The sequence below is a fragment of the Accipiter gentilis genome, chromosome 6 (genome assembly GCF_929443795.1).
Source record: "Accipiter gentilis chromosome 6, bAccGen1.1, whole genome shotgun sequence".
NCBI lineage: Eukaryota > Metazoa > Chordata > Aves > Accipitriformes > Accipitridae > Astur > Astur gentilis.
The window spans coordinates 43,114,692-43,130,089 of NC_064885.1; the positions used below are offsets into that span (position 1 = coordinate 43,114,692).

At 38.3% G+C, this 15,398-nt stretch overlaps 1 protein-coding gene across 2 annotated transcripts in view; it reads right to left on the reverse strand.

Annotated features, from left to right (window-relative positions):
- The window catches only part of LEKR1 (leucine, glutamate and lysine rich 1), a 64,738-nt gene that overhangs the window by 32,387 nt on the left and 16,953 nt on the right, over positions 1-15,398 (reverse strand). For both annotated transcript variants that reach the window (XM_049801756.1, XM_049801755.1), the window contains 3 exons: positions 8,569-8,688; positions 7,760-7,935; positions 4,212-4,397 (listed from right to left, as the gene is read on the reverse strand). In XM_049801756.1, coding sequence (XP_049657713.1) covers positions 4,212-4,397; positions 7,760-7,935; positions 8,569-8,688 — 482 coding nt within the window. The remainder of the gene's footprint in view (positions 1-4,211; positions 4,398-7,759; positions 7,936-8,568; positions 8,689-15,398) is intronic.

The following is a 15,398-nucleotide window of genomic DNA, read 5'->3' on the forward strand; positions in this document are numbered from 1 at the left end:
GCTTTCAAAGGCTTATTAGTCAGTTTAGCTTGGTTCTCTATCTCAATAACACTGTCGAACCTCCCGTCTCAGAGTCCTTTTTCAGAGAACAGAAGGTTCATGGGGTTTTCAAGAAAATTTCTGCAGCATAAGATTTAAACGTAAAATCCAATGACTTTTCCAGCCACCCCACCCTTGTGAAAGCTATGACTATTTTTACTGGAATTAATATTAAAAAAATCATTGATTGGTTAAGTTTGGTAATATTCTAAGCCACTGAAAACAGTGATCATCTTATAGGAAATGTTGAGCAATCTTGGTTTTCTTATACAGCGATACTTCAAAAAAGCCATGATGATCCACCGACTGGAATAGGGCCTTTAGACCAGGCGCCACTTTGTAAGCTCAGATTTTTTCAGCACGAAAAGTAGAGATGCTCAACGCGAGCTAGCCGGAACCTGCTCATGATGTGGTACTCATATATATACTACAGTTATTTCCCTAAATTATGCATATCAATTAAAGGCAAGAAATTAGAACCTAAATATAACTAACTGCTTGATGTGATGATCTGATGCAACATGCCAACTTAAGGAAGTAAATTTAGATTTTGAGAAGAGCCAGAAAGCCATGCAAGCACCACAAAAATATATAACGCACCAAGTAATCTTTAAAAAAAATAAATATGAATAACAGACTGCAAGCATCTTTCTCTGGTCTTCTAAGAACAAGGCAATTCTCCATGGAGTTAGAGCTGGGCAAGACTGAAAAATAAAGTGTATTTTACAATGCACATGAACAAACTATGAACTCACTGTTTACAGGAACCTCTGAAGTAAACAGCTTTACAAAACTGAAAAGGGAACTCTAAGGGTAGTTTCCATATCAGCATAAATGTAACAATACAAATATCTTATGTAATGATACTAAACCACGTATTTCAAAAGATTAAAAGATTGTGTTATTAAATTCAAGGCCCTCTTAGATCAAGATGAGACACGTAAGGAAGATAAATTATCCTACAATTGCTGTTCTAGAGTTCCTGCTCCTTCCTTTGAATCATGCTGTGTTTTTCAGCAGTGAGGACAGGATACCAAATTAAATGGACTTTAGACTTTCTACAACAGCAGCGAGTGCCAACATTCCAGCTCCCAAGAATGCCTGTGAACTACTGCTGAATTCACAGACAGCTTCACATGCCCACATACAGCCACCTCACCAGAAAAATTTAACTCAGTAATGCGCAAAATTATCTGAGTTACACTGAACGTGGCACCTTATAAAAAGTAAAAACTACAGTGCTGGAAATTGTACAAAGGACTGTTCCCGAGAACTACAACACAGTCTGCACACCAGCACTGACAATTTAACTTGTGTCACCTACAAGTTTTTTATTTTATACAAAAAAAAAAATTAAAACACTTTTCAACAGAAATGAAATGTCACAGTATACTTGAGAAGGAACTATTTTTGCACTGAGATTATTTTGACTAATTTTTCCACCTAAAAAAAATGCGTGTCAAATTTAATTATATTTTCCTCAGGGCAGGCAGGTGGTAGACCCATTTTGAAATTGCAGAAGCTCAGATTTCTAGAGAAAGGTAAATAATAAGTGATCTAACTGCTTATGACTTATCACTGCTTCTGTCTATTTATACAAAGATAGAAGATAAGATATTCCTAAAAAGAGAGTGGAAATAGGTTTTCTGGTCATATTGAGCACAGAAGAAAGCCAAGGATTAGGGCAAAACAAGCATTTTACGTCCACTGCTGCTTCAAAAATACAGCAGTGTGACCAAAACATCACACTACATAAGCACATAAGAAGCATGGACCAAAACGGTGCATGGATTCTGAACAGAATATCTGTGACAACCAAAGTAACATGTAAATCATTGCAATTATCAGCACTTGTAGTAGAATATCCAGGTGGATGTACAAATGAACTTTCAGACAGTTTTCTTCGCATGGCGCAAGACCACACTAAAGACCAAACTTTCTTCCTGTAAGTGCTACTCTACTAGCAGAGAAAGGAAAGCTTAATCAACTGCAATAAATCATTGGTGCAGGTTTTATCGCAGGATCTGCGGCGCTCATGCTCTTTTTGAGCCAGTCACCTTGGATATCTTCTTTTGAGCAATACTATCTGCTTGAGCAATTTCTAGTACAGTAAGAGCCTCTCAGCTCAATCTCTAAGGTTACTTCAGCATAAATGAAGACAGAAAGTGAATGTTAAGAAACAAAACACACAGAATATTCTAAAGAATATAATTTCCAAATTTTGGACTGTGGCATTGTAATAGTCAAATCTGGCAGTTATACATGTACACAGATTATTTGGATAAAACATGAATCTCTTAATGGAGGAGAAACACGCTTGTCTTTTCAAAAGAAATGAATGCATTTTTAGCATCTTTTCCAAACAAGTTTCAAGTAAAACATGAGGAGTCACAGGCAACCTGATGCTCTTGGGACAAGCAATGTGATTTAGTTAACCAGTGCAACTAGTTAATGCCTTAAGTTTTGTCTTTTCTAGCGACGTTATCTTGAACTTATTTGGGATTTTGGCTTTTTTTTTTTTAACCCGGGCACTTGTCTCGGATATATAATACGTATTATATGTATATAATGCACATATAATTCTGAGATTGTTTACTTTTCTTGCAGAAAATCAACACAGCAGATACCATTTATGTCCTACCAGCATTTTATTTCACATCTCCTAAAATATCTCTCCCAGTGATTTTACATACAAGCCAAAAAAAAAAGGTAAAATTTCACTGTCCAACAGTGTGTTCAAGATTGTCTTGAAAAAGGAAATCTAAATAGAATTGATTCACTTCTTTCCATTTACTCAGGTCTTCAGAATGAGATACTGTGGCTAATGACTGACAGCTAAAACACTTCGAAGGCAACCATCTTCCCAAATCTTGCCTGTCAGAGTTTACTCTGAACAGAGGACTAAGTAACAGGAGGTAACTACAATCATAAGCCTACCGAAAAATGTCATGGGCAAGTTTTTGAGATACTGGAACACTTAGCAGCTCCCCAAGGAGGGAGAGAAAACAAACAAACAAAAAAAAAAGACAAAAGTGGATGCTGTGAATACTCCATAGAAAAATCTTGTCAGAGCAAAATCTAACTGATTTTGCATTCATTTAGTTTTTTGAATACATACCACAGAAAGACAGACATACTAAGTCTATTTCTTATATGGACACTGTCTGGAAAACGATGTAGAGTTAGCTGTTGATTTCTACCATTCAAACACATCACTACTGGAGCTTTCCTAACAGTATTGTTATACAGTGACAAAAATAAAGACTGATCTCAGAAACACGGGTTGGTAACTCATTGGATGGTATCTGCAGTCTCCTGCTTTGCAGTCTCACATTTGATATTACCACTGGTATTGAAGGATCAGTGAAATTCCTTCATCGTGACTAGCACTGAGACCTTCTGCTTTAAATCTGACATTACATACTGTGCATAAGGCAGCATGGTAATTGCTGTGCCAATTTGATGACTCAAAACTGTGCCCAGAACAGCACAACCTCTGTATGTTTTCAAGGTCTTAAAATGTCTCTGAGCCAGCACTATGAATGCAATACTGCTTTAAGAAGAAAAGAGATTTATGTGATACTAATAATCTTTTTGTAATGAGATATTGTCTCAGCAGAGCTCACCAGATATTATGATTTCAAGTGCTATCACTACTCTTACAGTTTTCAAGAGGACTCTCTAGATTCTTGAGACACGCTATCAAGGGCAAATCACTAGACAGTCTCAAGTTTAATGAATCTATGAGAGAAGAGACTGGCTTAGCCTGACCTACTTTTCAGTTCTGTTTGCTGAAAGCCAAAAAACCTTCCTGGCCTTCCACTCAAATTGAGAGCATTTCTTTTAAAATTAATCTCAGAGCCTTCTCCCTGATGTTTTACATAAGATTGACAAGTAATAGCATAATTGTATTACCAGCATCTTCGTTGTTTTCCTCCCTTCCTTCATTTCCCCCCACACACACTCAGCTGACTCATGTTCCCAGCAGGGTAACAGACTCCTCAGAATGACATACTGTCTTTCTGACTGCACAACATTCACATTTCATTAGGGCCTGAGTTGGGCTGTTGAGTGCTTTCACAGTAACAGCCACAACTTTGGTGCTGTTAAAAAAAATTTTTTTGCATTTCATTTTAGTTGGAATTTTGCTTCAAATGTCAAAATTCTCTTACCTAATGTTTCCTTTTGTAGTTCACGGCACCTACTTTGTAGCTCATTCCCTTGCTGAAGTGAAGTTTGAAGCTGTTGAGTTTTCAGCTCAACTGTGTCAGCCACCAACGTCAGATGTTTTACCTTTTCTTGGAGGCATTCATTCTCTCTCTGGGATTTTGCTAATCTTTGATTCAGTTTGGGTATTTCTGAGGAGGAAAAAAAAAAATCATATAGACTGCTGTCAAATCTATCTTCTTCACTAAAATTATTACACCTGATTTACAACCTCAGGACTTCAGCATTCTGTAAGCCCAGTTTAGGTATGGGTCAGTGTAAGCCACATACATTAGCAAGACTTCTGTTGAGAATGTAGAGAGCCAAAAGAAGCACTTTGTGCAATATCTTTTTACACAGATAACTTGTACTTAGCCAAACACATATTATTGACAAAAAATACAAATTTTTTTCTAAGCAATAATATGTATTTCCTCTGTGATCCAAAAATTAAATACATGTATATATTCCAAATGAAATAACAATAGGTGACAGAAATATCTGAATCCAAGCCTCTTATCTTAAGAAGATACACAAACCATTGTTGACACACAAAAACAATTGCAGACTCATTTGGAAATTAATCTGAGAAGATATCAAGGGGGTTAGCCTCTGCTAAAGCTCAGTTTGAAACTTTTGGTTCAGAAGATATTTGGGCATGTGTATTACATTTTATTTTCTCGCTCCTTAGATGACTACTGCTGTTAAAGTAATCACATCTTCATTATATAAGAGACAGGCTTTTTCACACTCTCTCTCATCAGCTCTTCAATGCGGAAGAGCAGCAGTCCCAAGGAAGTTTCCCAGGTAGTTTTTACTGCAAGGTAAATAAGTAAATCATGGGTGAGGTATAGTGGGTCTCCTACATTTTCATAATTTTTTCTGAGTTCTGTTATCCTTGATGAGTGCATTTGAACATTTCCAAAAGTAGTTGCAATTCTTTTCTACACCTTCTCCAACTACAGCCCTATATGTTCAGTTGTCCAAAGAAGTTATGTCACTTTTATTTACATTAATAATGACAACGTTCAAGTTAGATGAGCCTAATTCTATTGTCAAGTCAGCTATTACATATGTTTCATATGCTGCCCACATGCAAATTTTATATTCTTTGTGGTCCACATATTTTCATTATCTACAGTCTTTCCCAGCTACTCCACACTTAAATCAATTTACTGTTAGACTTAATAATGTAAATACCAAAAGATTTTAAGTTCTTATACTTCTTTCTGCTTGCCATTAATTAACCCAGCCTAAATAATGTATATATACTATGGCTTTTAAGCTGTTTTCAAACTAACCAAGCAAACTTGTCTAGGCATAAAGAGTAGCACCTTGTGTAACATTTTTCTTCTCAAAATCTGAATGGAAAACAAGTCCTGAAAATCTTGTTGCAAAAACAGTAAGTTCAAATAAACAGAAAACCCCCTATATATTAACATGTTACCCATATGTTAATAATGAACAACTCATAAAACAAAACATAAAAGGTTTTGAATAGCACTCTCATGCCAAAAAAAAAAAAAAAAAAAATTACGTGTGACTAAATGGTTTTGATTTAGAAAGCTAGATTTAAGGATGTATGTAATATTCACAGTGTGGCACTATTCTCAGTGGGATCTGTTGAACGCAGTCAGGGATATACTGCATGTATAATTGTATGTATAATTATTAAAAGAACGTGAAAGGCTGCACTTCTGCTTCCATACAGATATTCTATATATTTGCAGTATTACCACAAATAAAACAAGGGATACTCCAGAAAAGAAGCCTTAAAATATTACGAATCTCTGTACCTCAAGATGTCTGCAGAAATTCATGCTCATATTCCCTTTATTAGCTAGAAGTAGGCAGAGAATGAGCACAGGAAGAGAGGAATCTTTAGGGACATACAATACTCAGTCTAATTAGGAGATGAAGTCATGATTCAAAATGCTTGATATTGACACTGACATTTAAATTAATTGTTCTTACAAAAACTGAATACTAAAGAGTGATTTTTTCCGGTCACGCTCATCTTCAACAGGCAAGAGCCCTCCCTTCTGGGCTCTCTGCTGCTCGGGCTCAGAGCTCTCTGTTCAGACCCAGGCGCTGTCTCAGGGGGACGCGTGCCTACTCGCTCCTGTGGCACAGCTGTCCCACTTATTTCTTCCCAGTCTGAACAAAGCAATCATTGAAAATGTTAAAAATTACTTCTAATTTCACAGGAAGCATAGGCTACTGGGGAGCTGTTATTTAAAATGAAGCTACATATTTTCTGAGATAATCTGCACATGCAGGTCTCGCTTAAGCTGTCAATTTGCACTGGAGTTCACACGGTTTCACGAGCAGAGTGATTTGGGAGATGCACATCACCCACCGTGCCCTTAGATTCCTCTTCACGAGGACAAAAAGCATGATATCAGCTCACCTACTTCTTTGCTACCCAATAACCCTGATAAAACTAACCTCCAGAGCAAACTGCAGGTCATCAACTCATACACACAGAGCACGCTGGAAAACTATAAGGAAAGGAATACATATATGAAAATTACATCCAAAGGCCATTAAAGCTGCAACAGCTGCCTGTTTGGATGTTCTGGATGTTACAGTGTGTAATTACACTACCGCACACTTTTTTCAGCAAAACTAATCTCTTAACTGAGGCAGAGCAAAAATGGTATTCAAGGACAAATCTGAGTTTTCGAGTCTGACCGCCAGCCTGAGGGCTGGGCATGACCTTCACGAACAAGCCATCGGTTGTGACTTGATCCCAGCTTCTCTTTTCCTGAAGGCTGCCCTTGTTTGAGCCGGAAGCAGGCTGTGGGCCAAGTGAATTATTCTCAACCCATGGGCTGCTCCACGCCCCTTTCAATGTCAAAGACCCCTCAGATAAAGACAGCTGTATTTGGGTATTACTTGTTCTTATTCAGAAACGGAAGGATGGAGTAATTGCTCCATGTTGGGTGCAGGTTTGCTCGCATGCAGCGGCTCATGTATTCAAGGCAACCCCACGGGTATACCAGCAGGTTGGCCAAGGAAAGAAGTGCAGCCTGCCCACGCGATGGGGAGGCGGCACCGCAGGACCCTCAAGCAGCTCCACAAAAGGATATTATACCAGTGCCATGTAGTATCGCGCGTGTCTGCGAGCATGTGCAAAAAAACTGGCAATAGGAGACACAAGGCAAATTAAAATATCTCCAGGTCTTTATGTTGCAATCATATCTGTATACTCACAGTAAGTATATTATTTATGTTTCAAATCATGGTAAGTATTTATATTACTTCCATTTCAGTCTGACTTGGCTAACTAAACAATTGGTCCAGCACACTAATCCAATAGGAACTGGACCAAGTTCAACTCGGTTCACATGATGCCACAGCAGTAGGTAGGGTCTTCTAATACTTTGGATCTGGACAAGTTAATGTCAGAATTAGAAATTATCTAATTCATTTTACCTTCTAATTCACTGTGCTACACTCAACTACCAAAAAAGTACTTTACCTTGCCCAAAATCATTGCAAGATGATTTACCTGTCAAAGCTTCTTTGCTAACAGTTTTTATTTGTAGAAAAATTTCTTCTTTCATGGCGGCCCAGTTCTCCAGGTTACTAGCAATCACTTCTTTAATACTGTCTAGTTCACTTCTAATAAAAGGGAACAGTGAGACAGCCTTGTTCAGAGTTGAGCAATGATGTTCCAATGTATTTCTGCAAGACAGAAAAGTAATACCAGAAGTACATTTTTTAAATTATAACATACTTTTAGTAAACTTGGGAACTAAAGTAAACTTGACAACTACTTTTCTGTTATATGACAATTTATACTATATTGGGTTACAATAATTTAGTGTATGAAATAGGCTGCATATTGAATATCGTTATAGTGAGTTTCTCCCTTCTAAATGTTGATTTAGACCTTATGCATATAAATGAAAACTGCACAGACAATTGTACAACCACTTTTTATTGAGAAATCAGAGTAATCATGTTTAAATTACTATGTCCAAGCTTATTTTGACTCTTTATAAACAATATACGTAAGAAACACTGTATTTCCAATGCATTACAAGCAAGTGGTACACACAAATGCTTTTACATTTGTGAAGAACTTATCCTGTTGCTAATAACACCAGCAACCAGCAGTGATATTTTCTGCTTATATTTGCTAACACTACAGCATCTCGTATATTCTGGAAAATTGAGACACACTGGGATGGTTATAAACACTCTTCTCACTCACAGTATTCTCCCTGCCTGTGCCTGCATCTCCACTGAATCCTTTTGACTCATTGTACACGTTTGCAGGAGGCACAACGTCGGCATTTCTTTTTGGGTTCTTACCTGAGCACTTGTGATTGCTTATAGGCAGCCTCCTTTTCCTCTTGGAAATACCGCAAATCTTCTTTCACTTTTTTAAATTCATCTTGCTTGGTTTTAAGTTCCACCGTTAGGGTTTTTATTCTATAGATGTAAATAAAATAATCAGAAAGTATTATTTGCATTACTACCTAACCTCTAACTGTTGTTTCAGCTTTAAATCAAAAACATGCTGAAAGTCTTTTCAAAGATGACAACCACACATTTCAGACTGAGGTGTCAGATCTCCAAATGGAGAGAGTTTATCTTCTGGCCACTGCATGAGCCACTTGAGCAACTCTTTCAAAATAATAATCATAATACATTTGTAAAACAATGTGGAAATGTATATGTCCAATATCAGCTCATAGGCAATGCTATATAAATATCTTAAGAATCCAGTGTTCATTCACAGATGCAACACAGAACTCATTCATCCTCCAAAAAACCATGTACCATTATGAAAATCTCAGTTTAAAGTTCAACTTGGGTACACAGCTTAGGGGCTGCAATACCCAAAAGGTAGGTACCTTGTCCCAGCAAGGTAATGCAACGTACCACAATGAGTGGCGTAGGTTCTACGCACAACTGCAAGGATGTGCAGGGAAGGGTAATAGAAAGCTCGTCTACGCTGAAGGGGAAATTCTCTTAAGTCAACCAACAGCAAATACTAGATCTTTGGTTACTGTTACCATAAATTTTTTTCTATTCAGATTGTTTACCTATTTCTTAATTTCAGATGTTTGCAAAAGATGAACCCCAATTAGTCACTCTTGTTTCCCTTTGCCCTCGGTTTCACACTCATGATCATGGAACTGTACTTCTGCATTGCTGAATTAATTAATGGTGCTCAGCAAATGATAATAAAAAAAATACACAAGTAAAATATATTCCTGTCTGTTATTTTTACACCAGCTGGAATTTAGGTCTCTGTTGCTTGACAATGGCATTTTAAAGAGCTAAAGAGAAACTTTTCACAAAAAATGTTTTCACCAGATGTTACTTCTATGTACTCAGGCAATGACATTAGCATCAAAACAATCAAAAATGTCAAGTTAGTAAGATTATTTTCCTACGTTTTTCTTAAGGAAGACTTAAGGAGAGGGCAGGAAGTTCTGGACTAGAGCTAGGTTTCCATGTTCCCAGCCTGACCCACAACATGCCAGAGAAAACACCCATTTATTTTCTGTACTTCCCCTGCTTCCTTTCAGAAAAAAAACCCACCCAACATATTTTGGGCACAGAACCCTGTTGACCACAAGACGGGGTGGGAAGGATGTGATTTGGTGGCTCTACCTGACAAAGCCTCGCTGGGTGCTGGGCTCCTGCCAGAGTCTCAGCTCTTCTCTGGTTCCCCTCCCTCTCCTAACACCCCTCGGGACGCCTGCAAGCAATCACCTTACAGAAGGGGATTGAAGGAGACACTGTCACAACACCCTCTGTAAGTATTTGCCTTGAATAGATTGAAAAGTTTTTTCGGGCTTCCTCCTCCTTGGTCTTCCAGGGTGCTTCATCACAACAGCACACACTAGATTTTTAAATTACAGTGCGGGTGACAGCATTCAGCATTTTACTTCAGATCTGACACCAAAAAAGATCCTAAATCTGGGATAGGAAAAGAAAAGCTTACTGTTATCAGGACTCACAAATACACTATGTACCCTCCCTCCTATTAAAAATGCAAATTAACGTTTCTCACATCTGTGCTTCAATTATGCTTATTTAAATGAGATTATGACACTGCAAAAGTAGAATAACTGTGCTGGGGGAAAAGTGATCAGAAACAGATGATACGTTCTCATGGTTATGTAAAAGAATATTCAACTCAAGATGTAGAATAAGGATAAAGTGGGAAAAACCCCCATTCTTTCACCACTGCGGACTAACAGCTTGTTTTACAGCCAGCAGACAGTGCTGCTTAAGCAGCCCCTGCCTCGACCACAGAGCAGCATCCCACAGCCGGGGAGAAGGGGCACCGCCGCTCGCAGGGGCTTCACTCTGTCTCCACACCACTTCCCACCCAGAAAAAGGGGGAACAAAACCAGACGCCTCATCAGATGAGGCTGATCCACCTGGGGCTTCCCTCATTTATGGGATTTCCCACTCTCGCAGTCGGCAGGCAGGATGCCTGCTCCGCAGCCGGCTCGGCCCATTCCCTCCCCAGGTGTAGCGGAGGCCGAGGTCAGGCAGGATTCCCGCAGGCACCTGGAAGCACACGGAGATGCCGCCTGCTCAGGGTGGCCACTCAGTGAGTGCATTTGCCAACATCTGAACAATCCCCTCATTTTAATTGCTTCAAGTTTTGTACATGTATTTTGGAAAAAAACCCAAAACAAACCAGCCCCCTGATAAGACACAGGAGAACTGACCAGTATTTCTTCTTACCGCCATCGCCTGCTCACAGGAGAGGAGGAGGAGGAGGGTGGCCCCAGGAAGAACAGGGAGCTCCCCATCACGGTACAGCTGTGCCCAGTTGCACACACTGGTCTCCCGCCCGCTTAGGATACGACCCACCTTCGTGCTGGACTCTAACCCACAGCAAGCACAGCCGCCCAGTTCAAAGGAACAGACAGCTGACCTGCAAGTTCTGCTTTGCCTCTAAAATTCACCTTTTGAACTCTTTCATTATAGCAGCGGTTCTGAACCTGTTTATTTTTCAAGCACAGCTATCATAGTATAAATAAATACATTTTAAACACTGTTCTTTTAACAACTCGGGACTTATTCCCACAATTGTAATGAAAAGAATGGAACCATACGGGAATAACAGACAGTTGAATCCAATTCCCTTCCTGTGTTACATGTGCAGAAAGAATACCACACGGCAGCACATCATTACCAGTTTACAGTACAACTTTTTTCTTTTCTGTTAGCTGTAGGTAACCATTCTAATATAGTCTTCTATCCCCAAAAGTACAACTACAATGATATGCAACTGTTAAAAACCAGTCCCTTTGTAAGCTTTCAACACTTACTACTGCAAGCAGAGTATACGATCTATTTGCCTACTGGCGACTCATTGTCACAAGTAAATAATATTTGAAATCAACAAATATTTTACAAAACCAAAAGAATGGCAGAAACATTATATCAGCTTTTGCTTCAACTTTAAAAAGCAAAAGAAAATGAGAATGATTTACAGTAAAAAATATTATAAAAAATAAGTCATAATATTCACGTACATTAATTCTGTTATCAGATAGATCATCTATAACACATTTGCACCAAAAAGCAAATTTAAAAAAATATGAGTCCTGATAAAGAAACCTGGGCCTGTAGAGCTCTGCCAAAACTAAAACTGAACATCCAGTAGTTAAAAAGCCAATTGATAGGGCTCAACTGTGATCACTAAAAAAAAACCAAAACCCGCCCCCCCCCCCCCCAAAAAAAAAACACTTTAAAAAAATTGAAGAAATTTCTGGTATTACCTTGCTAGGAAAATTTACCCATACCTACCTGTAAATTTCTTGGAGGCAGAGGGCAGGAGAGGAGAAAATAAAATCTGTTTGATTGCATTTGGGAGCAGAATCAGATTGGTGTCACTGACTAATGAGGAAATGTCCATCCCCATAACAGTTACATTCAGATCTATTTTTGCAGATGATATATTCTGTTAACTATACCTTGAGGAAAAACAACAGTGATTTATCATGGAACAACACCAAATCAAAACTTTGGGATCCATGGAAAACTGGATGCTCATTTTCTATTCTTACTCATTCCAGAATGGGCAGTATTTGAAGATCTTTTGGTTTAAAAAAGAAACTTGCAAATAACTTGCAAATTTTCTTCCTCTTTCCATTCCAGAGATCCGATATAATGAGTTTAGCACAGAACTGCAGCCTCAGAGTGCAAAGGGACATTATCAGTATGTTCTGGTCATTCACACACAAAGAAGAGGTGGAGAAGGCAAGACAGCTGCACTCTGACTACCACCACCACCATAAGAAGGAAGAAAAATAAACATGTTATTTTAGTGCTATTTAGCACAAAAGAAAAAGTTCAATGAATCACTAAATGCTGGCATTACAAGAGAATCGTGAGAACATACTGATCTCGCCCTCTGTCCTACAGTTCACACGAACTGTGAAAATTATCATCCTATCTTTGCAGCCAGCATACTTTCTTAGTGAATACAGGAGAAAGCCTGCCCAGAGTGGGAGCTCAATTATAACATGTTAACTACTAGTGCTGACAACGAAAAGAATAGCATGAGAAAATAAAGAAGTAGTTGCAAGGGATTCTTGCCAACAAATATACTCATTGTCTTAAAAGTAACGACAAGAGCAATTGCCATGTTTGTTTGAATTTAAGACATTGCATTTTGCAGAAGTTAAGATCAGAAGAAATAACCTTTGCAGATTACACAATACATAGCCCCCTTACAAGCCCCAGTAAGCCCCATTTAAGCCTGAATGAGCAACTGCATCCCTACTTGCCCGGAGTCAGCAAAGACAGTATGCACAGAGGAGGCTGGAACACACTGTCAATGAAAAAAGTTTCACTACAGTGTTTTCAGCTCCATGAAACTCTAGGATCTACTCAGAGCCAGAAGTTGCTCATTTTCATTTCAGCATGTTACATTATTCATTCATAAATTTGGCATCATCCACAAACTTCTTCATAATTTTTTTTTTTTTTATTATTCTGTTCAGCACAGACTATTCAAGTTAAGACTATTTAATAGTTTTCATGTGCCACTGCAGAATCATTCACCTCTTGATTGCAGGTTAGCATACGGTCCAATTTGACAGCAAATTAAAATTATCTCTGACAACCAATGAAGAGGCTCTTTGTGAAGGTCTCTATCAAGTCTCATGTAGGCTGACAGTCTTTTCAAATCTTGCATTAATTTTCATCTATCTTTACTATCTCAGCAGAAATATAAGATGTATTATGAAGACAGTCTGGATAATTTTTGCTTCAGCAAAGGTAAATCTCTGGAACAGGTCTGAAAAACAATGATAGAAAGATGACTGCCTTGTCACAAGCACTTCAAAATTTATCTTTGAAGAAACTCAAGATTTAACTTCCCAGAGCTACCAATCCAGCTCCCAACTTCATCTACAGTAATTAAAGTTCACATAATTTCAGTCATAGCAGTCATACTCAGTACTGTCAGAGCAGTGTAACTCAGGAATAACTTCTTAGAACTCAGTGGAGTTACACTGATTCAGTTAAAATGAGATTACAGTCATGAGTAATTTGACGAATGCATAAAAAAGAAATGGTGCCAAGGCAAATTTATAGGTGACTTTTTACTTATACTACAAATTTGCACCAGCAAATTCAAATAGAAGTTTCCCAAAGTGTATGTTTGAGTATAATTCCCAAGCAGAATTTTTCCTAGTATCTAGACTTTGCAGGTACAGTAGAGACCATGTAATTATACGCAATAAGACAATACATTGTGTTTCCCTAACATAATACAAATATATTTTATGTGTTTATATTTTTTTCAACTGGACAAGTGTCTTGCTGATGAAGCCAACTCTGTTACATACATTATTACATCCTTGAATGCAAACAGAAACTAAATTTTTCCTCTGAATTCTACAAGTCACAATCCACGTGAACCCATCTTTTCATTACTTCTTTCTTACAAAACATGAAATCTCTTTTTCTGTATCTTCCCTCTGATGAGGGGCTCCCTGACCTCCAAATCCACAGAGCCCAGTGATCTAGAGCAGCAAGCAACCTTCATCCATCCCACACTCACCTCTTCCCTTTACTAGAGAATCCTTCAGAACGCAGCCATGGTCAAAAGAGCTTACCCCAGATTTTTCTCTGGGTAGCCACCTTCCCGTTTTGCAGTCTTAAAAGCAGAGTCAAGTGCAAGGGGCAGTCAAAAACGGAAGCAAAAATAGGTGTCTCAGTATTCAAGGATTAGCCTGTGTTCACCTTCTGGTCCCATCCAAGTTTCATTGCTATGGGGCCATAGAGAGCTCCAGAACATAACACCTTGTCCTGTATTCACATGCACACAATATATTAACCTTCTTCAGTAGATAATCACAAAGCTTTCAAATTTCACTTTGAAAGATAATAAAGCAGAACCCCTATGGATTTCAGCAAGACATTCTGCCTGAGTATGGACTGAATCAAACTAAGGCTTTCCAGTTATGCTCAGAATCATTTTACAACTACAGAGCAAGCTTACAAATCTCACATTAAGTTATAAAGTGGAGATAAATGGAGGCACAGAAAATTATTTTATTAAAAACTTCTTGATGGGTCATTCTTGAATTCTTGCTTTTTTGCTTTCAACCAGTGGTCACAAAATGGATAGCAGTCACTATACCCAAGCAATTGAAAGTTTTAACTTGAGCTTATAGTGTGAACAAATAAATGATCACCCATTAGAAGAAAGGGGAAAACAACTAAACAAATGTGCATCACACCATTTTCTTATATCTACCATGCAATATGGGATATTAAACACAAATTCAATTATCTGACAATTTATGAATACCATAACCATACAATAAAATAATATCTAAGCATTACTTTAATCTCTCACATGCAATTATGCTGCCCACAATGAGTTAAGTTATACAATGACCTGTTGATCTCCTTCCCTAGTAAGCAGGTAAATATGGCATTTACCATTGTACGTGACGCTGTGCAAGGACTCACTGCTGGAACCATGCAAGGGTGTAACAGAGGAACTAGTCCCTGTAATTGCAGACGGTTGTGAGCACTGAAACTGGAAAACCTCAAGAACTGTAGCCTATAAACTGTTCAAACAATAAGCAGAGAAGGAACTGAAAATACATGCCTAATGCAAAAAACCTTCACTGAGGGAGACGAACTGC